Here is a 19,220-nt window from a genome sequence, read left to right as displayed (position 1 = left end):
GTGTTCTTAACATAAAAGCGTCATGTTAAAAAATATTTAAATTTAAATTGTTAAGACTGATATACGTGTAACGTACATATGTACGTTTACCCGATACGCGAACGCTCCAAAATATTCTCACATTTCCACCAGCATCCCTCATAGTTTAGTCTAAGCTATACCAATTCTATAAAAATCACAAACTTAATATCCGGGTACATAGTCCAATGAGAAATGACCAGAGTACTGTATATAGTACTCGCAAACTTCATTTAGTGCAACCTTATTCCGTCACTTTCCAACACCTTATGTGCGTTAATTTTGTGCATACCTACATTGCATATCATTTCCAATTAACAGACCTAATTGTAGAAATAGATACAACATATACGTACGGTTAATTAGAGATTTTTATTATTGGTATAAATGGTATAAAGTCGAATACAATTAACAAAATCATATTCCGGATGACGGAGCAGTTACGTCTGGATTAAACATAGTTCCTTTCTTTTCCTCTTTTACATTAATGATATCGAGAACTCAAATGCAACATCAATCTATCGAAATATATTCTTCCTTGTCAAATGAATATGCTTGAATATTACGCAGGCACCACACACTCCTGTTACATCCGGGTTTTTGTACTTAAAAATAAATACTATCATCTACCGAGAAAAAGGGCCTCCCTTATTTTTGTTCTGTTCTTTTTTTCTATTTTTTTTTACATTTAAAAGGCACGACAACGACTAGGTAGAAATAAATCGTACGCCAAAAATATTTCGGTCTCGCTGAAAAAATTACTCATGTGCTCCCTTATTCGATAAAGTAGTAACTCTGATGTAACGGACAAACAAGTTTTGTACGCCGTGCACGGTATATAAATGCAATAATCGTTTCAATCGTAATGAAACATTTCGTTAAGTTTGATTTAAACATTATATTACAGAATATTCTCCCGTATGCTGTACGTATATCTCTATAAGTAGAAAGTACTAATAGTGTGTCGTGAATTCTGTTTTTAATCTCTTCTTTATTATCTTTTTTTTTAAGCAAAATATATCATTCGAAACATCATCATACGAATCATTTTTGCGTCGATGAAACTGGAAACTCATCGATATCTAAACGAGGCTCTTAAGTGTTTTATCCTTTACTTTTCAAGCATTTCTAAAATGTGCTGTTAGAATTCTTAAGATTATTTTGTGGGCTTGTTTTTACATAAGGCGGCAAAATTCCTCTCCTTGAGGATCGCCCTGAAACAGAGAAAGGAATCATACCTCTGTAGAGAAATTAAAATCATTATTTTATTGAACCCAGCTGATGTAACGCGACTAGCCTTATTATGTATATGAAAATATGTAGGTATCGTCTGATATTTATTAGTTACAGAACTTCAAGCAATCATTAATGAATGTTAATCATTCATTTAGAAACTTATGATACAGGCGAATATTGTGTGCTTATTTTTGTGCATGCGTGTAAAAATATATACACACCGCACTGTTATACAAGTATACGCACGTTGTGTGCGTATGATTCTTACATGATTTGATCATAATCGGATGTATAAACGAGATTATTAACTCCTTGATTGCAGCACGATTTCGCGGAGCTTTGGAGTATTATTATGATCAACTGAAGTAAGAAAACTGACCAATTAATAGAATGGCATAGAAATGATATGAATTATTTGTTAAAATGTTTCGGAGTTTAAACCTTCACACTGATGTGTTAGGAATGTATGACAATAATATCAAAGTATTCTATCAGTTATAATACCAATGGTGATCGAATACACTTTAATATGAGTGTCATCGTAAATTTATGTTTATTATGGCGAGTTTTTATTTATTAATTCTATATTCTAAAGACAATGTGGTTAACTAATGAAATGTTTTATATTTCAACAACAAATTACCTTATGTTTAACACTCATGAAGTTTTAGTTAAGCGTGAGCATGAAAATAAAGTGCTGTGGAGAAGAAACAACAAAGCCAAATAATGTTTTCTTCAGGCGCGAGTAACATTAATCATCGGCGACTATTTTAACGTTCGATTAGTTGAAAACAACTTACATAAATCGACCCATCAGAGCCATTCGGTCGCCCACTTAATATGGGTAGAGATATCTTCTCTATGGAATAAGAACATGTGTTGATAACAAACACCCCGATTTATCACATATCGTTCATATTACATCTAACAATGAACTTAATAAGAAACATTGCGAGTATTTCAAAGGAAACTTTTAGCAATAAATGTAGAAAATCAAAACGTTTTATAGCCACATTGTCTTCGTTAATTAGATCAGTGCAATGAAATAAACAATTCGTAGAAACAATAAGACCAGCAATATTTTTTAAATCAGCTTTTGAATACGCGCGTTTGCATTCGATCTCATCTACTAACATATACACAGGAAAAAAAGGAAAGTCTTTGAACATTTGCATTTACCGTAATTAAAAATTATCAAAACTGAAGCTCAACTAGAAAATAACATAATTGCTTGTTAATGTTTATTTTCGTTTTCGTATTATGTCCATGTAAATTGTACATACCTGCTGATGATGTAGATCTTCAGAAGGTCGAAAACCTAAATTTTCTCTATGTCGAGACAAAGATGAGGACAACTGTTGTCTTTTGCACTCCGAAGTGGCCGTTTCCTATTCGCAAATTAAGAAATATCGATTGCAACCGTTAATAACTGAGTCGCTGGGCGAGACCAACGAAATCCATAATTATAAATAAAAACTTACTTCGCCGTCGTTATTAAACAGTGTGGTTGTCATGGTCTCCGCTATAAACCATTTTTGACCCTTCATGACGATGTTTGACGGCGGTTCGTGCGTGGCACCAATATCCGCTGACCATACCATCACAGTGCCACCTCCCTCCAGCTTTGCAGTACGATGAAATTTAAACACCGTTTCCAAAGAACCAGCCTTGCGAATAATCTGCCATCCACTGAGTGATATCTCCTGCAGAAAATGTGTAAAAGTAATTCGTGTAGCTAGGGCAGGATATTATATTACAAAGTAACACAAGCTTATCTTACTTTATTGCCTTTGTTCGTGAGCTTCACAAATCGTCCTTGAGGATCAGCATCTGTAATCTCTACGTCACCTCTAGCTGTTCCGGATACGCTGTAATCAGTGCTACTACGTTCTTCGCTTTCCTCTAATAAAGTACGTTTCCGTTTTGCACTTCTTAATGGAGTATGTCTTGAAGGGGTAGATCGACCACTAGGTGGTACCGATGTAGATGATTGTACAGGCCCGATGTTTAATCTGCAAATACACGTAAGTAGCAATGTTAGTTTCTAGCTGAATCGTGTGGCGGGAATTTGTTTCTGGATGTAAGTATTAGTATTACCTAGCTTCTTCTGATTCCAGAAGTTTTCGATATGCAGCAATTTCCAAGTCAAGGGCCACTTTAATATCCATGAGATCTTGATATTCTTGCAGCTGTTGAGCCATCTCATCGCGCATACGTGTTAGCTCTGCTTCCAGAGACGCTAAGCTTTCAGAATGACGAACTTTCTCATTTTCACGAGCGTTCTCTATATCCCTGGATAAAAAAATGCATAAGTTCATACGTCCTATCGTTCACAGAGAAGAAAATAAGAAAACAATTCAAAGTATTATATGCGATTACCTGATTCGCGCGTTGAGAGCGTTGTTGGTTGCTTCAAGCTCGTTAATTTTCTGATTAAGGGTGTCGATCCTTGATCTTGTCTGTCTCAGCTCTTCCACAGCTAAGCTAGCAGCTCCGCTGTTACGTTGGGCATGAGCTGTCAAGTTTTTAATCTTAGTTTCATACAATAATTCAATTTCCTCTCTGTTAACTCGCATCTGTCCCTCGTATTGGTCCCGCAATTCTTGCAGAGAATTTTGCAGCTTGGCTTCATATTGCTCAGCAAGACGACCATCTATCTCAGAGATTTCAATCTAAAATGAATATCAAATGAATTATAAATACAATCAACATAAATCCTGGAATTTTAAGCGAAGGAAGTATCGCAACGATGGATGCACTTCTTAAAGCTGTTAAGTAATATACAAATTAATGAATACCGTAACAATTTCATCTTTGCTTTTCTAGATACATACCTGCCGCTTTGTTCTTGTTTCTGTCAGCTCCTGCTGATATATCTGATCTTTGAAACTAATATCTTCTTTCAGGCTTTGGATGTTATTTTCAAGAACAATACGTTGCAACGTTTCTTCTCCAAGATGCTTACGAGTATCATCTAATAACGCTTTTAACTTTTCTACTTCTTGTTCCAATTCTCTCTCCCTTTCGGACAACTTCTTACGCTCTGCTTGAGACTGATTATATTGAGATTGCAAATCATTGTAGCGAGTTTCGTACAACAACAAATTTCTCTCTGCAACTTGTAAGTCCACCAATTTCTTATCTAATCTGAAAAAAATAATTACAAACATTTATCGAAACTATTATATAAAGTGGCGAGATATAATGATAAAATACATCACCTTTGAAATTCGAATCTAACAAAATAAAATATGAAGGGAGCATTAATAAATAACGGAACGAATTTAATATTATCATAGACGCGCGTGCTTTCGTGCGACACCTAAACCTTTATTTCGCAAACTTACGCAGTCGTCTCTTTAATTTCCAAATTACCACTGAAAAATCAAAGTTTTCCATAATCAGCTTCGAAAAGCTGAAAATCATTTAAATACCCTGAATCGCGTACAAAACGTGTCCTTTAACGAAATCACGATCATTCACGGCATTCCGGCAGTCGTGAAGAAGAGGTGAAGCTCGCGTGTTTCTATTTCAGGCAACGACCCACATCGAGAATTTTATTTCCTACCGTACTGTCTTCAACCGTCTCAATATTTCGCTGCCCTAAAACCTACGGGTCCCTCGGTGCTATCTATCGATATTCTTTAAGCCACGTAAAAAGCGCAACGCTCTTGTACAGATTTAAAAATCAATTCCGCAACATTTGCGAAAATGTAATACAATGTTACGAGATCAACGATCGATAAAGCTGCTAATGAGATTACACGTTCAGATTATCGGTTCTGTAATGAAAACAATTTCGCTGGTTCGCACGTAAATTTTACAAACATATGGCGAAGTCGTTTCCCGAGAACAAAATGCCAAGTTCGTACTTTCATACAAGGACGCGCGGTCCCGTCGCGTCGATTATACCCATTCCTTTACCAGCAACGTACTTTCTTATAATCGCTGCGAATGCAAGGCTGGCGGCATTTATTCGCTCCGGGCAACGCTATCGGGCTGATAACCGGAATGCTTTTTAAAAATCGTTAAACCTATCGAGAACGTTATCTGCAAGTTTTGGCAGCGAAGCGACAGCTTTTAATGAAGCGTCGAGTTCGTAAAAAAAAAAATGTGGACAGACGGGGAGCCACCCCCAGCAGCGTGAACTGAAACGGCACGCTTATGTCATTAACTCAAACATGCTTGTACGCACTCGTCCAGCGTGAAATATAAATATAAGTGATAAAATCGTGTACTAAATAGAATTTCTGTTACCAGCTTCGTCAGTTATATCTATTTCCCACGTATTATCGTGTATTTGAATTGGAAATGTTCTAGTAGCATTGCAGTATATAGCTCGTTCCATCGATCGGGGGAAATAATGTTTCCCTGTTTGTTTCAGGATTCTGCCCGTATTTTTATCGATTGCTCAACGCTCACCGAAAGGAGGTCAATGTTTTTGGTCGAGGTTATATGGTGCGTTCGAAGATGACATCACCATCGCATAGTAAGCGTGACGCAACTGTTCGTAGTAACGTCACGTTTCGAGTTAGGCACACCCGAATATTCAAAACTTCTGTTGCTCATTCCTTTCATGAAATATATCTCTCGCCAGATAATGACTATAGAAACGCGATATTTTACGTTGGTTTTTAAAGCAAGCGAGAATCGTTACACTGGACGAAACTACGGTAGATTTATAATCTAATTGATTAAGTTTCTATGGAGGTTCAAAAAATTCTCGTCTGACGAGCAAATAGAGATAAGTGAATGCATGCTGGAATGCTAGACGTACAATTCCGTACGCAACGCATGTCTGTACTGATAAAATATACGCGTCGCGATTCCGTGAATGAATCTTCGCCACATTAGCAGGCAGCAGTGAAACATTCTGCTGAAGTCTGGCAGATCTTGAATATTTTTGCCCGAAATAATTCGACTGATCGTTACGTTTGAACGTACTTAAATAATCAAAACTGCTTAGAACACACTTCATTCACTCGGAAGAACTAGGAAACTATAAACAAACTATTGCCTGTAAACGTGTTTACTTTGATCAAATTTATGCAAAAAACCGATTATGAAAATTACAGTTGCGATTTTCAATTGAGAATGATATAATTCTGTTGAGAATGCTGGAATAGTGCGAGTGCAATTATTTGTGTGAGATGCACGAAGCCATAATAGTATCCCTAGATTTAAGCACATTAGAGCTATAATCATAATGAGATGAGTAAATATAGAAGTACAAACACGGAATGCAATGTAGTTTTTAAAACTTCTTGCTTATGTACATGTTCATCTTATAAAGTAATGTGAATATTAATTTCCAAGCAAGAATACTTTGTGCACAAGTTATTTCGCTTTAAGTAAAAACCACAAATTTAGCGACTTCTTAGTTAATATAAACAGAAACAAGTGTAAAGCATAAATGGCATCAGGGACAGACATGTGATTGATTATTTGTAAACAGCTTTGACAGAGTACATTTAAAGTTATTACTTGTCGCAGAAAAATATAATACAAAGTCTGCAATCTTTTAAATTTACCATTTCTGATTAATAAAATACGAAGTACCAAGTTGCTGGTTCCCACAACTACTTTTTTTCATATAAAATTGATTGATCGAGGTTTTCAAATGCATCTATAAAAACGTGAGTTACATAGGCTAGATACAGGCATGAATAAATATAGACGATATCGTCTAGCCTTGGCGTATAACTTATGCACATATTACGAGCCGAAGCTGAACGTCGAAACAAACGACGAATTGTAATCCCGTTAGCAGCGTCGAATCTCGGTCTCTTCGAAATCGAGACATCCTGCATCGACTGATATTTCCGAGACCCATCACCGCCCCACAGAAATGTATGAAACGTTACATCTAAAAGAGACTTACTTGGACTTGAGCTCCTCGTTGTTGTCCCACAGTCGCTTGGTATCAATCTCGAGTTTCGCTCGTTCCCTCGAAGTGTCGTCCAGCAATTTCCTCGCGTCGGACAATTCATGCTCGTACATAGACTTTATGTTGGATACTTCGCGGGTGATAGTCTCCTGGGTGGTCTGAACCTCCCGCGTAAGCCTGGAATTCTCGGTCTCCAAATGCCGTACTTTGTCGATGTAGCAAGCCAGCCGGTCATTTAAATTCTGTAAATCTTGCTTCTCCTGGAGACGGGAGTAACGAGTCGGGCTTAAGGGACTTCCTGGTCGCTGGCCGATCGGCGTTGACGTGCTGAACTGCGGCGACTGCACGCCGCCACTCGAGGACGTCGACGCGGCTTTCTTTGCTGCTTTCGTTGACATGTTTCCTCCACGTTATTCGATGCTTTCTATTGCACTATCACTCAGCCGCGCACTATCGAACCATCAACTTGGCGGGCAAACAACCGTGTCCGTGAAAGACGCTCTAAGCGGCTAAAAAAAGTCTACCGTATCCCAATCCCTCCAGCCTCAGTCAACGGAAGAACTGTTTAGCGGTGACGCCAACGTTAACGAAGCAGCCTCTTTACATGGGTATCTTTATATCGCGTTGGTAAACGCAAGCCGGCGCCGCCATTGGCTAAGGCTCGGTTGCACGCCGACCGGTGACCAATGGTATTCCGGCTCCCTCTAAGCGGCCACCAATGGCAAACGGTTTATCTGTCAGGGTAGCGCGTCAATCTTAAAGACTCGTCTTCACAAGAAATATCAGCACAAGAGGAATGAAACGGAGTCGCCGTTTTCAATTAGGAATGTGAAACTTTCAACGTACTTACACATCCGGCAATTTTCACGTTATTCTATTTAGGATGTTAATCTGTTTAAATATAAACAACGTCGTAGTTTGCGATGAAAATTTCACAAAAAATCACGCCGCGTGCTATTGTAGCCAGAATTAATAGATTCTAAATGTTTTGATGTGGCAGTAGCTGACTGCTTCTCTAATGTTATCGATATGACGTCACCTGTGTTATTACAAATATGATGAATACAGGCTGCATGCGCGATAGCTCACCGATAAGGATATGCATAATGGGAAGAATGCGGCGAGCAGTTACAGAGAATAGCGACACGCGCAATGATACTATGTATAGCGATTAACTACGGGATAGTAGGATAAAAGAACTTATGTAACACGTCGAATCGTTCGTTTATTTCTTATTCCGGAATGATTTGTACGTATGTGCAAGGAAGCGAAATCCGTTCAACATTCAAAATTCCGAAAACGTCCGCCAGAGAGCATTGGAGTAGAGATTTTTAAAATGTGGGGTAACTGTCGGACGTTCGTGTCCGTGAGTAGGTGAATATTCTGGATATTACGGGGAAGAAATAATTTCCATGTAAAGTGGTACTTGTATGAAATAATTGTATAAAAATTTATAATCAAGAAGAAGCATATTAAACATCGAAGTACTATGTGCTTCTTAGGAGGAAGCTGGTGACTTAAGGCTGTGATAACGTTACTCGCAAATAATAACACACGATAATATGAGATCTCAATACATTCCTGCGAAGTAGCATTTAATTTATATTAGAAGACTGTAACACGATTACTGAAAACGAGCGTTGGAAGTATTAAGAAATAAAATCGCAAACATGTGTGACCTTATAGATTTAAATAGCCCGGACAGAAAGGGCTTCTTGAGCTCTAGACTAGCATCACCGCTAATACCAGCTCCTACAGACAGTACCTGCAGTAATTATAATAAGCGCACCAACGAGCCGAGCTCTCAAATGCTAGGGAAACGCGAAAGCTTAGAGAACAATCCTTTCGACATGGTGCTGCATAAAACTACAGAGTACATCCAGAAGAAGGATGATCCTTTCGAGGTGACTTTAGAAAAGGCACTGAGGCCAAAATACAAAAGAAACGCTTCCTTAAGAACGTGTTCCTTCGATTTCAGCGACGATTACATTCTCAAGCAGAAAAAACGTAATCATAAGTTGAAGATGAATAAGACCTTGGATGAGGCTTTAATTAAGGAGGAACTGAATGGGAGAGATACACTTGCTAAGCAAATATCAAACGATAGTATGCAAGTCAATTTGAGTACATCGAGCAATGATTTCAAGTCTGATAATGTTAATTTCTCATTTTCCGCGAATAGCCCTACTGTACCTGTTATCGAGGTTCACGATGTTAGTTTGTGTATTTTAAGCCAATCTATAATGAACGATACATTATTCGATGCAGGCAAAGAATTAAATAAAGAACAAACGAAAGCTTCTTTACAAAGTGATATGTCGATGCGTACGGAAGCAGGTAGAATTAATCTCGAGGAAATTCCGATATCTGATATGTATTTGAAAATACCCAAGCTTCGACGTTCCTTTTCCCAAGGGGAGACAATCTCCCCGAAAAGATCGCAATATTTAAATCAGATATCGCTAATAGAACCTTCACGAACGGGGTCTAGAAGCAGCAACAGTGTATCGTCAAATTCTCTCGACTTGTTAAATAGAGGCTTCTGGAAAAGTCGTAGCAGCGGAAATTCGGTGTTTTCAAGTTTGTCGAATGTGTCTGCAATAACCAAGTTAAATTCTGTTTCTTCCATGGCTAGTTCGTCGATGATGCTGTCGAATGGCACCATCAATCGAAGCTTCATAGAAAGCGGTTCGTCCGATGCGTCGGATAATGCAAAGCCAGGCGAAAAAACAGATTTTACAGAAGAAGGAAACGTAGTTTTAAATGGGACACGATCTTCCATAGCTGATTTAAGTCATCGATTTAATAAACTTAAGACAAAAGCTTTGGAGCTTCAGATTCTTCAGAATTCTGAGAAGGAGGGAAACGAAGTCGCGGCTAACTTTTCTAACGACGTTAAAGAATGCGTAACTGTAATGAAAAAGGATGTAGAATGCGATGTAAATGACAAATTAATAGACGTTGATGTATTTACACCAGAAATGAATTTTACCAAGGAACATTGTAAAAATTCTATTTCTGACACATCATCGGACTCCGTATTTCTTGTAAGCTTTATCCACCTAATTCATAAGAAGTTAGTAAAGAACATTTGTGTTTCTTACGATTTATTTCTATGTTTCAGGAGGGAAATAAAATTAATAAATCAATTTTTCACGAAGCAAAAGCTCTTGCTCGTACTTTCGAGGAATTGGCTTTAAAAACAAGTTCAGGATGTAAGTATATATTGTACCGAATGAATATTCTTTTCGTGTATGTTAGGTTGTAAACATTATCATTGTTTATTGAATGAAAAATTAATTTGTTTCGTTCGATATCTTCCGTATGTGCAAAGCTTCTTGGTAGTACTAAAAGGACAGAACTAATATATAATATGTAATAATACCTGTTTTGTCTATTTATTATTTAGCGAGCATCGATGATCTCATTACAAATAATCTGTCATGGACATTAGAATTATTACCAGCATTTGATGATGAAGCTCTGGTTGATAATTTAATTGAATTACCTCTGTCCCCTTGTGTAAACGGTGCAAACTCAAGAAGTGAGAAAGCTGCAGACTGCACGGAGAACAATTCACCCACGGACGAACACGAAGAGCCTGTTGTTAACAAAGCGGAGAAAAATATGAAAGATATAGAAATGGAACTTATTGAAACGATATCTACCGAGAAACGTATTACAGCCGCGACACTCCTATTGGATCTGAAGAAGCTGGTTACAACAGAGAAGAACACGCGAGCAAATAAATTGCTGGAAAATTTGGAGAAAGTTCTAGGTGTTAATTGGGATAATAATACTGAATTACTGACTACTTGTCTTACTACGACTAATAATTTAGGAAAAAGTTCACAAAAGTCGACCAGTAACGTGGAAATAATAAAAAATGTAGCGGAGAGTAATATGGAATACAGTCAGGAAGATAATTTATCTAGAAACTCACCAGAAATTACTGAATCAGCACTTTGTGCCAACGTGAACTTCAACGACATTGGTGAGAATAAATGTGCTGCGAATAATCAAAAGAATCTGGAAGAAATAAACGGAGAATCGAAGGATGAAGTCTTGGAAGCAGAACATAGGACCGAAGAGATAAGTAAAGAGAAGGTGATAAACGACCTGGATGATGAAAATGAATGTGAGAATGATTCTTTTTGCAAAACCGAGGAAAATAGCTTCAGGCATGAGAAAATGGCGTTGGAACTCCTCGCGAACATAGGCAAATTGTTGGCAAAACAAACTGGAGAGAATTCAACTTCGAATTTACTTAAAAATTTGGGCAGCGTACTAAATGTTGCGTCCAATAAGTGTAATATAGATGCGAATATAAAAGCTGATGATAATTACGTAGAAAAACAACGTACTCCAAAAAAATCTACATCAAAGTTTGGAAAGAAAACACATTCCTCTGCCCTGTCGAAATCGGCCAACAGATTCAGCTTGGACTTAGAATCGAAAGTAAGCATGTTCTAATGAAACGTCAAAGTTAATCAAATATAACGTTATTAGTACAACTAATTGCAGAATTTTCCACAGAAGCAGCCAGTAAGCAAGAATTATGTCAGAAGAAGCATATCTGTATCGCAGGCTTCACCGATTAAATGTTCCCAGAGCCCTGTAATGTCTAAAGGGAAAAGTGCGTCTCAACTGAAGGAAGTCACAAAACGTTTTTCCAGCGACCCTGGCCTTGTTAGCCGCATGCCGAATAAAAAAGTCATTGTAAATAACGATAAAAGTGGCTTAGGGAAAGGTACGATCACTTCTGTTTAGTATTGACAAATTCTGACATATAGATAATCAATTTATATTCCAGAAGGAGTAAAAACCGTCGCCGCATTAGAATTGCGAAAAGAGAAAGGTACAGTGAAAACTAAATTGAAAACGAAGAACAGTGCCGAGGTTGCAAATAAAAAGGGCCCAATGAAGGCGATCCTTCCCATAGGAAATATGCAGAAGCGAGGTATAGCGAAAGAAACGAAATATAAATGTATGTGATAGTTTGTAACACCATATCTTTTTTACGTTGCAGAAACTATTAGCAAAATAACAAAGCCGTCCACTGATACCGTAACGCCGCCTAAGTCTCACAAAATAATTAGTAGTACACCTAATTCAACGGATAACAAATTCGCGCTGAAAAAGTCGTCGGGAAATTCAAAGCCAGTCGCTTCGTCGACTCCAGATGCTGAGAATTCTAAGGCTCAAAAAGCACAGTCGCAAATAACTAGTTATTCAAAGAAGCGTAATGTTTCTTGCGATATTTCACCAGTAACTACGCGCGCGTATGTTAATAATAATAATGGGGCTACTAATAGTCCGAAAAGGTAGGTTTAGCTTTATTATATTTGCAAAGAGAAGCTTACAACCAAATTTAACTTATCTTCCTAGAATTAGTAAATTACCATCTCCGAAAAGAACAACGCCTCAACGCCGGACAATGGAATCTGGAATTCCAAAATCTCGAACTCCCCCCGTGACTAAAAGATTGAATTCTTCGTTGGATGTTAATCAATACGAGCGACTGCCTGAATCCCCGCAGCGCTCGCTGTACAGAGCATCGAATTCTCAAAAGAGTTCGCCGGTTTCTTTGAGAAAGAATAATCAGAATTTGCAGCAAAGTCCTCTCCGAGAGAGCAATAATATTAAACATAAAGTGAAACCAATCAATTTGGTACATATGAAACCACATTTTAATAATAAAACATTCAAAATTTGCACGCAACGATTAATTGAAATTTAATCTTTTACGTAGATCTCAAAACTTGGACGGCACAGTGTTGGTACAAGTCCAATGGAAAAAGAAAACAATGTTTAATATTTACAAGGAATTATTTTATTATCAATGATGGTTGTGCTATTAAACATACGTAAAATTCGTTATAAGACGTGTATTTTTTTACTTTTACATTTTTTATACTTACGTGTTTTACAATAAAGTTTTTGCTCGAAACAATGCAGTCTTTCATACCTTTTTTTTGCAGCTTACCCATGCAGAGTACGTATTAAACGAATAAAAGATAAATTTTGTATTTGCATTAGAATACAAGTGTCTATAATAAAAATAATTGTGATAGCGTGGTCGTTTAAATTCCGTATCGGATACGTAAATCTTGGTTGTCACGTGATTATAGAATTTTCTCGAAATCTTTACGGATACCCTTCGGAGGAAGTAGATTTATATATTCCAGGGAGACCCTAAGTTGTATTTCTGGAAATGATGGATATAAAGGAATGGAAATGTTTAAACGCGCCACGTGCAATGTATCGTTAAGATTTGCTTACGATCTGTTGCGTCAGTTCCGTCTATCTGAAAACAGGCTCAAAAGGGAGCTACTCGGCCGGGAACGAGGACAGCAGCGCTCGGGAATGGCCGATACGTCACGGTCGTTTCTAAAATCACAAACGCAGTAGCGTATCACGCGTAAATCATGGGAAAGTTTCCTTCGTTCTTTATGCATTAATATAAATTAACAGAACGATGCATTTGACCGCGCATATCCGCTAGTCAAATTATCCTTTAACGATCCACGTTAATCGCGCTCTAATGGACATTCGAAATCCAGAAGCAACCGTCATAAATAGAATTTTCAAACGTTCCCCAGGAAAGGTAAACGAACGCTCCGCGCGAAACTACTGTGCCCTTCCTGTTTCACAGATTCGAAGGAACAAGTGGTAGAGATTCTGGCCTCTACGATCATCGTTCGTTAGGAAAACGGAAGGAGCTGTTATAGGAAGAGAACGGCGAAGTCGGTGAAAGCGATGCGCAGAAGCCGGCTGCTTGCAGGGCGCTAAGAAAGGTGTCGCCGCGCCTGCACGGACCCGTCCCCGCAAAAAGTGCGCTCCGCGTGTTCCGTACTCCAGCGGCGGTCCGTCGACACTCGCGTGTAGCCGCACCCGGCTTGGCGCTCTTCGATTTTGTCGGGAAAACTCGTACGCACGGCCGCAAGGGAAGCTCGCTGTGGATGCAAACGATTCTTTGGGAATTGTGGGAAGTGACAGTGCCAGTGAGGTGAAGTGCGTCACAGTTTCACCGGAGTTCGATCTTTTTGGGCGTTCTGTACGAGGAGAGCTGGCGCGGCGCGCACGAGAGGCCGCCTCTAGAAAAAGAGCGCGTCTCGCGCGTTGCGCTACATCGGAGTACGCGGATACCCGTGAAAGCGTTGGAAAGACGTTGGAAATTATTGGGGAAACGCTTGCCCCCCGGATAAATAAGAGCGGCGTCGGCGTTAAAGTTTGTGGAAGTTGCGGATCGGTGGGAATTCACGGCCGGTGGAACCGGGAGCGAGAAGAGGCTGGCGCGCGCCGAGGCCACCTCGGGAAAAGACCGCGTCTTGCGGGCTCCGCGTTGTGCTGCGGGTGGGCTATTGTGCGATACAATCGTTGAAGCTTATCGACATTCTTGGAATTATTGCATGTGTCATGGTGCACGGCGGGCGGTAGGATAGGCGAAAAGATTTCACGAGGATTCCTCGCACAGTGTCAACGCTTAGCGACGGACGTGTGTATACGGGGAACGCAACCGGCGGCGGCGATATATCCCGCGTGGTACGTATAGGCACGCACACATAGGCAGCGTAAGCGCAATACGTACGTGTGGGCATGCACATTCGCAAGGACTGTGGACTCGTGGAATCGTCGTTTGGTCGCGTGTATCAAAGTGGCCTGCTGGCTGTCGCGAGGCGCGCTTAACAGAGAGATCCAACACTGTGGAAAACTTGTCCGCTGTCGGACACGGCGAGAGAGAGATCAGCGAGAGAGGAGAGGTGTGTATTATATTCGTGGACGGGTGATTGGCGCGTGGCGGTACACGTTCGACGGTCACTTGGCACGTACGTAAAGTGCAATTATTCCCCCGGTTATTCCGTCCCGTCCCTGTCGAGGCGGGCATTATTTACGGGCGCACGGATCAGTGCATTTTCCTCGGCGAAACAAAAGACGGGGAGCGATTAGTTATTCAAGAACGGCTGGCTCCCTTTGTTCCGATTGTATGTATGTACTTACACCGATAACTCCTCAGATAACGAATTGTTCGAATTTTAAATCGTGCCTCACGATTACCGGAAGGAAGTTACGTACGCGGAACTGAGGAGAAAATAAAAGGTATACCTAGGTTGAAAGTGCGTGTAAAGGGTGTGAAATGCGTCGCGCTGCAGTTCGATGTTCGATCCAGCAGCGGCGGACGACCTGACTTTGTCAGATTGCCTCTCGTCGCCGTCGCCGTCGTCGTCGCCGCCGTCGGTGCACCTCTCGGCTTCAGTCCAACAATGGATCAGCGCAGCTGCGGTACGCGATTCGAAATCCTCTGCCGGTAGCGGAGACGAACGATAGAAAGTGTGATCGTTCGTTCCTGTGCTCGATCGTGAGCCGCAATTTAATCGCATCGCGGGCCGGCGATTATCGCTGGGAACGTTGTCGAGCGGACATTTCGCGCGTTCCGAATGCGCCATAGATTTTGCACGCTATTGGCTCCGTCGATCCGTGCAATCGATAATATATTGCGTTCAGCTGAGCAGCTTCTACGGCCGCGTCGCCACTCTTTCGGTCGACAGCGATACGTACTCCGTTGAATTAAGAACAAGAACAATCGTGCGCACGTATTACAGGCACGTCCAAACCCGCCTATATGCGCTTTTATTATAACGCGCTGCTCGAAACTTGTTTATGCGTGAGCACGATTCTGCGCTCGATACGAAACGGTCCCGGGCAGCTCCGACCCGTAAGAATGATCGACTTTTTTTTTCATCCACGCATCGTCTCGCCTGTAAATCCAGAGCTTTCGATATTCACGTGACGTAACGATGGATTGATATACAACTTCGAATAAGCATGAAGAGTAAACGAAAGGCGGCCAAGTGATACAGGTAGAGACCGATACGTACGCGAGAATTTATATAGAGAATCTGCCGGTCGTTATGACATCGCGCGCGTATGCTAAGGGAACCGTAAAAACCTGCGGCAGTCTACTACGTGAAATTCATTTCCACGAAACCAGCGTTGTATTCTACGAGCCACACACGCACAGCCACTGTGATATATCGGATTGCAGCGCGGAACGTTTCGCCGACGCATAATAATGCAGCAATATCGAGTAGAGACGCAGATACTCCACGAGGAGCAGATTTTAGAGGCGATAGATCAGTTACGTAGACGTAAGGCGCGACCCGACGCCGATCGTATCTGCAACTATTTGCTACGGAAATTCTCCGTGGACGCACGGGACACCATCGCCGATCTCCATCGGCTGATCGAGGCGGAGAAGGTGATTCAGGTTGACTACAAGGGGAACACCAGCTACAGGAATGCCTCGAAATGGTCGCGGCTGCAGCTTTACAAAAATCGACCGGAGGGCTTCGTCAAGGAGAAATTGAACTCCGGGATGGTGGCGGGCGCCGTGGCCGAGCTCGTCGTCGAGGAGCCGGATTACCTCGATCAAGGTGTACCGGCGTACAGGTTGGTTGAACAACTGCTGGACGGTATCTCGAATCCTACTTCCCGGCGCATGGTAGAAGATTTCCTCGGGAAAGAAGTGACCAGCGGTAATCTGACGCGTCTCTCGAACGGCAATTACTCGCTGGTGGCGACGTCTGACATGACAACCACCGCCGAGCCAACGCATCGGGAATCATTCACCCTCGAGAATGGTAGTGCGCGGCGAAAGGAATTGCAGACCGTTTCGTCGACAACGGGCGGCCTGTACGACTTCGACGAGACGGAAAACCTAACGATCACGGACTCTAGGTCGAACACACCGAGGTCCTCGCGTCAGGCAAGCCCGAAGCCTGATCCACAGATCCGAAAGGAAGAATGTTACGAGATAATCGTCGGGGGGAACGAGAGCACCGAGTCGCCGGTGGAGCACGATACGTTAAAGGAGCAGGAGTCCCAGGAGCCGTCGCAAACCTCTGTCGAGGATGTGAAGGAGGAGTCGAAGAATACGGACAGCCAGTCTCATAACCTCAAAAGGTCGTCCAAGTCCGAGCGTAAACAGCGCCTGCTTGTCCGGACGGACGATCCTATGGACATAGAGATCAAGTTCGAGGATTACAGGAAAGACGGTAAAGAAGAGACGAGCTCGCAGAAAGAGAAAAGAGAGGATAGCGGGCATCTCAGCGAAGAACGGGAAGACGAAGATGCGGGAAGGAGCTCCACTAATCCTTCACCTACACCATCTAACGCTAACGTTGGCGGATTCCGTAGTGCACGCAGAAAGGTATGTGTTCTTTATTCTCCTATCTATCCACACGCACCAACACCAATCACCGTATCAGACGCCACAGTTAAATTTGTACGTATAAGCCGAAAGACCAACGTATATCATGCATGTTTCAGAGAGCAAAGAAAGTATTTGATCCTTCTGACAATAATCTTGTAAAACGAAAGCGTGGAAGACAACCAGGTTCTCAAAATAAGTCTTCTATGTCTCAAGAATCTCAAGACTCTTCCAAAACGAGTGTCAAAGATGGACCCTGTCGCCAGTGTAGCCTTTGTGCCAAAGAAAAGCAAGAAACCTTGGTCGCTTGTCGCGATTGTACCGTACGAGGTAATTATATTAACGCGACGGCATAATGGATTTTCTAATTCCTCGCCGCTATATTCAATTTCAATTTATTTTTAGCGCATCCGAGTTGTATTTATAGTCCAGAAGAAATGATCCAAAAAGCGGGAAGCAATTGGCAGTGCGAGCGTTGCAAGAGCTGTACGATATGTTGCGAAACTTCAGACGCCGTAAGTTTGGTACAACGGATAAAGTATTATATTCTTCTCTCTGTACTATAATTTATCGTGCTTCGACAGGGACCGCTCGCGACGTGTTTCACGTGCGACGAGGCTTATCATTATTATTGCCATTCGCCGCGGATAATACTTCCTAAGTCGAATTCAAAGTGGCAGTGCAACGATTGTATTCAGAAGCAGTACAAAACAAATATGAGCCAGAACAGTAGTCTGGTTACTAGCAGGCCGGATACACCATCGAATCCACCTGTTTTACCTCCCGTTCTAAGTCCTCAAGTTTCCCCTGCCAGGGGATCCTCGGATCAAATGGAGGACGACAGTCCAAGAGACGGAATTGATCCAAATATACCAGATGCTTCGGATTGGACATCCGAGCAAGTATATCAATATTTTGCGAGGCTTTTTCCAAAGGAAGCGGAGGTGTTCAGACAGCAGGTGCTTGTCCTCCCCTTTTGCTTTCTCCGAAATAGATAAATCTCAACTGTTGCTGTTTACCGTCCTTTCTGTGTTCCAGGATATCGATGGTCACTCTTTATTATTAATGAAACGATCGGACGTTCTGAGCGGACTTGACCTACTATTAGGCCCGGCTTTGAAAATATATAGGCATGTATTGAAACTTCAAGTACGGAGAGACGATCCAAAACTTTATTGGCTATAAATGCTTTAAGTAACACTTAGATAATTAAGATACTGTTTAGAGAAAGTTAAACACTTATTATTGTACAGATCAATTTTTTACATTAAAGGATTGTGAATATCTTCTTTATTCAAGATACTTTTTCATAATGTACATATCGCAGCTATCTTGAATTAAAAAGATAATACCTTAACTATAAAGTAATGCAAGTATATTGATAAATAACGAAGAAAATTCGAAAACCTGTCAAATGTTTATTTTCTATCCAAGCGCTATTATATTGGATAGTTTAAATGGCTTATCGTTATGTAAGTCTGTACGACTATAATGGAAATGTACTTTTTGTTTATTGACTGTAATGAATATCTCTGGAAGGTGCTAATCGTTTCACTTGTTACATGTTGACTTTAAGTATCTGTCCTACAATAAAAATTCTAAAAATTGTTCTGTTTAAATAAAGTAATTCGAATGTGAAGGAAAGCAGTAGGCACTACTCGTATACCTTTGTATTATTTCTCTTTATTTTTTACAATGTACATCAAGATAACAAATATTTATTAATAATGCAGTAAATTTGTTAATATCCTATGTAAGGAACATGATACTTTGGTTTAAAATATACTTTCTTATACATTAAATATGTTAATATTTACAATACACGCCATCGTAAATACTTGATCATTTTATTCCGACTTTAATTAAAGA

The 19,220-nt window shown here is 40.7% G+C and overlaps 3 protein-coding genes across 5 annotated transcripts; 2 read left to right on the top strand and 1 right to left on the bottom strand.

Annotated features, from left to right (window-relative positions):
• Positions 1 to 371: 371 nt before the first annotated feature.
• On the bottom strand, positions 372 to 7,732 carry LOC143378789 (lamin Dm0). 3 transcript variants are annotated; one of them, XR_013088361.1, is made up of 10 exons: positions 7,136 to 7,732; positions 4,089 to 4,401; positions 3,634 to 3,926; positions 3,352 to 3,546; positions 3,035 to 3,266; positions 2,736 to 2,957; positions 2,538 to 2,642; positions 2,055 to 2,113; positions 1,898 to 1,951; positions 372 to 1,232 (listed from the first exon to the last, which is right to left on the bottom strand). XR_013088361.1 is itself a non-coding variant. In XM_076830760.1 (9 exons), exons 1-8 carry the CDS (start codon positions 7,537 to 7,539, stop codon positions 2,090 to 2,092), a joined length of 1,788 nt encoding a protein of 595 aa, XP_076686875.1. In that variant the 5' UTR covers positions 7,540 to 7,732; the 3' UTR covers positions 372 to 1,232; positions 2,055 to 2,089. The 3 variants fall into 3 exon arrangements, 2 of the variants coding, with proteins under 2 accessions (XP_076686875.1, XP_076686874.1); XM_076830760.1 differs by lacking the exon at positions 1,898 to 1,951; XM_076830759.1 differs by lacking the exons at positions 1,898 to 1,951; positions 2,055 to 2,113 and having other exon boundaries at positions 7,136 to 7,731.
• Positions 7,733 to 8,446: 714 nt separating this feature from the next.
• LOC143378787 (uncharacterized) lies at positions 8,447 to 13,098 on the top strand. The gene is made up of 8 exons (XM_076830756.1): positions 8,447 to 10,188; positions 10,266 to 10,356; positions 10,551 to 11,599; positions 11,666 to 11,891; positions 11,955 to 12,101; positions 12,171 to 12,465; positions 12,530 to 12,812; positions 12,894 to 13,098. The coding sequence occupies exons 1-8, from the start codon at positions 8,812 to 8,814 to the stop codon at positions 12,954 to 12,956; spliced, it is 3,531 nt and encodes a 1,176-aa protein (XP_076686871.1). The 5' UTR covers positions 8,447 to 8,811; the 3' UTR covers positions 12,957 to 13,098.
• A 973-nt stretch (positions 13,099 to 14,071) lies between these two features.
• Positions 14,072 to 18,995, top strand: Lint-o (L(3)mbt interactor in ovarian somatic cells). The gene is made up of 5 exons (XM_076830757.1): positions 14,072 to 17,351; positions 17,471 to 17,681; positions 17,757 to 17,866; positions 17,936 to 18,310; positions 18,390 to 18,995. The coding sequence occupies exons 1-5, from the start codon at positions 16,215 to 16,217 to the stop codon at positions 18,534 to 18,536; spliced, it is 1,980 nt and encodes a 659-aa protein (XP_076686872.1). The 5' UTR covers positions 14,072 to 16,214; the 3' UTR covers positions 18,537 to 18,995.
• The last annotated feature ends 225 nt before the right edge of the window (positions 18,996 to 19,220 follow it).

Source organism: Andrena cerasifolii, chromosome 2 (genome assembly GCF_050908995.1).
Source record: "Andrena cerasifolii isolate SP2316 chromosome 2, iyAndCera1_principal, whole genome shotgun sequence".
Classification (NCBI taxonomy): Eukaryota; Metazoa; Arthropoda; class Insecta; order Hymenoptera; family Andrenidae; genus Andrena; species Andrena cerasifolii.
The sequence above is the reverse complement of the archived record's forward strand: the minus strand, read 5'-3'. Positions and strand labels throughout refer to the sequence as shown.

Bases quoted from the DNA above. Each gene is read 5' to 3' on its own strand.
- LOC143378789 (XM_076830759.1), bottom strand. From the start codon at position 7,539: ATGTCAACGAAAGCAGCAAAGAAAGCCGCGTCGACGTCCTCGAGTGGC. The intron at 4,402-7,135 runs GTAAGTCTCTTT...TATTTTTTTCAG, and splicing joins AACGAGGAGCTCAAGTCCAA to ATTAGATAAGAAATTGGTGG. The intron at 3,267-3,351 runs GTAATACTAATA...GTGTATTTGCAG, and splicing joins CTGGAATCAGAAGAAGCTAG to ATTAAACATCGGGCCTGTAC.
- LOC143378787 (XM_076830756.1), top strand. From the start codon at position 8,812: ATGTGTGACCTTATAGATTTAAATAGCCCGGACAGAAAGGGCTTCTTG. The intron at 11,600-11,665 runs GTAAGCATGTTC...AACTAATTGCAG, and splicing joins GCTTGGACTTAGAATCGAAA to AATTTTCCACAGAAGCAGCC. The intron at 11,892-11,954 runs GTACGATCACTT...TTTATATTCCAG, and splicing joins TAAAAGTGGCTTAGGGAAAG to AAGGAGTAAAAACCGTCGCC.
- Lint-o (XM_076830757.1), top strand. From the start codon at position 16,215: ATGCAGCAATATCGAGTAGAGACGCAGATACTCCACGAGGAGCAGATT. The intron at 17,352-17,470 runs GTATGTGTTCTT...TGCATGTTTCAG, and splicing joins TCCGTAGTGCACGCAGAAAG to AGAGCAAAGAAAGTATTTGA. The intron at 17,682-17,756 runs GTAATTATATTA...ATTTATTTTTAG, and splicing joins TCGCGATTGTACCGTACGAG to CGCATCCGAGTTGTATTTAT.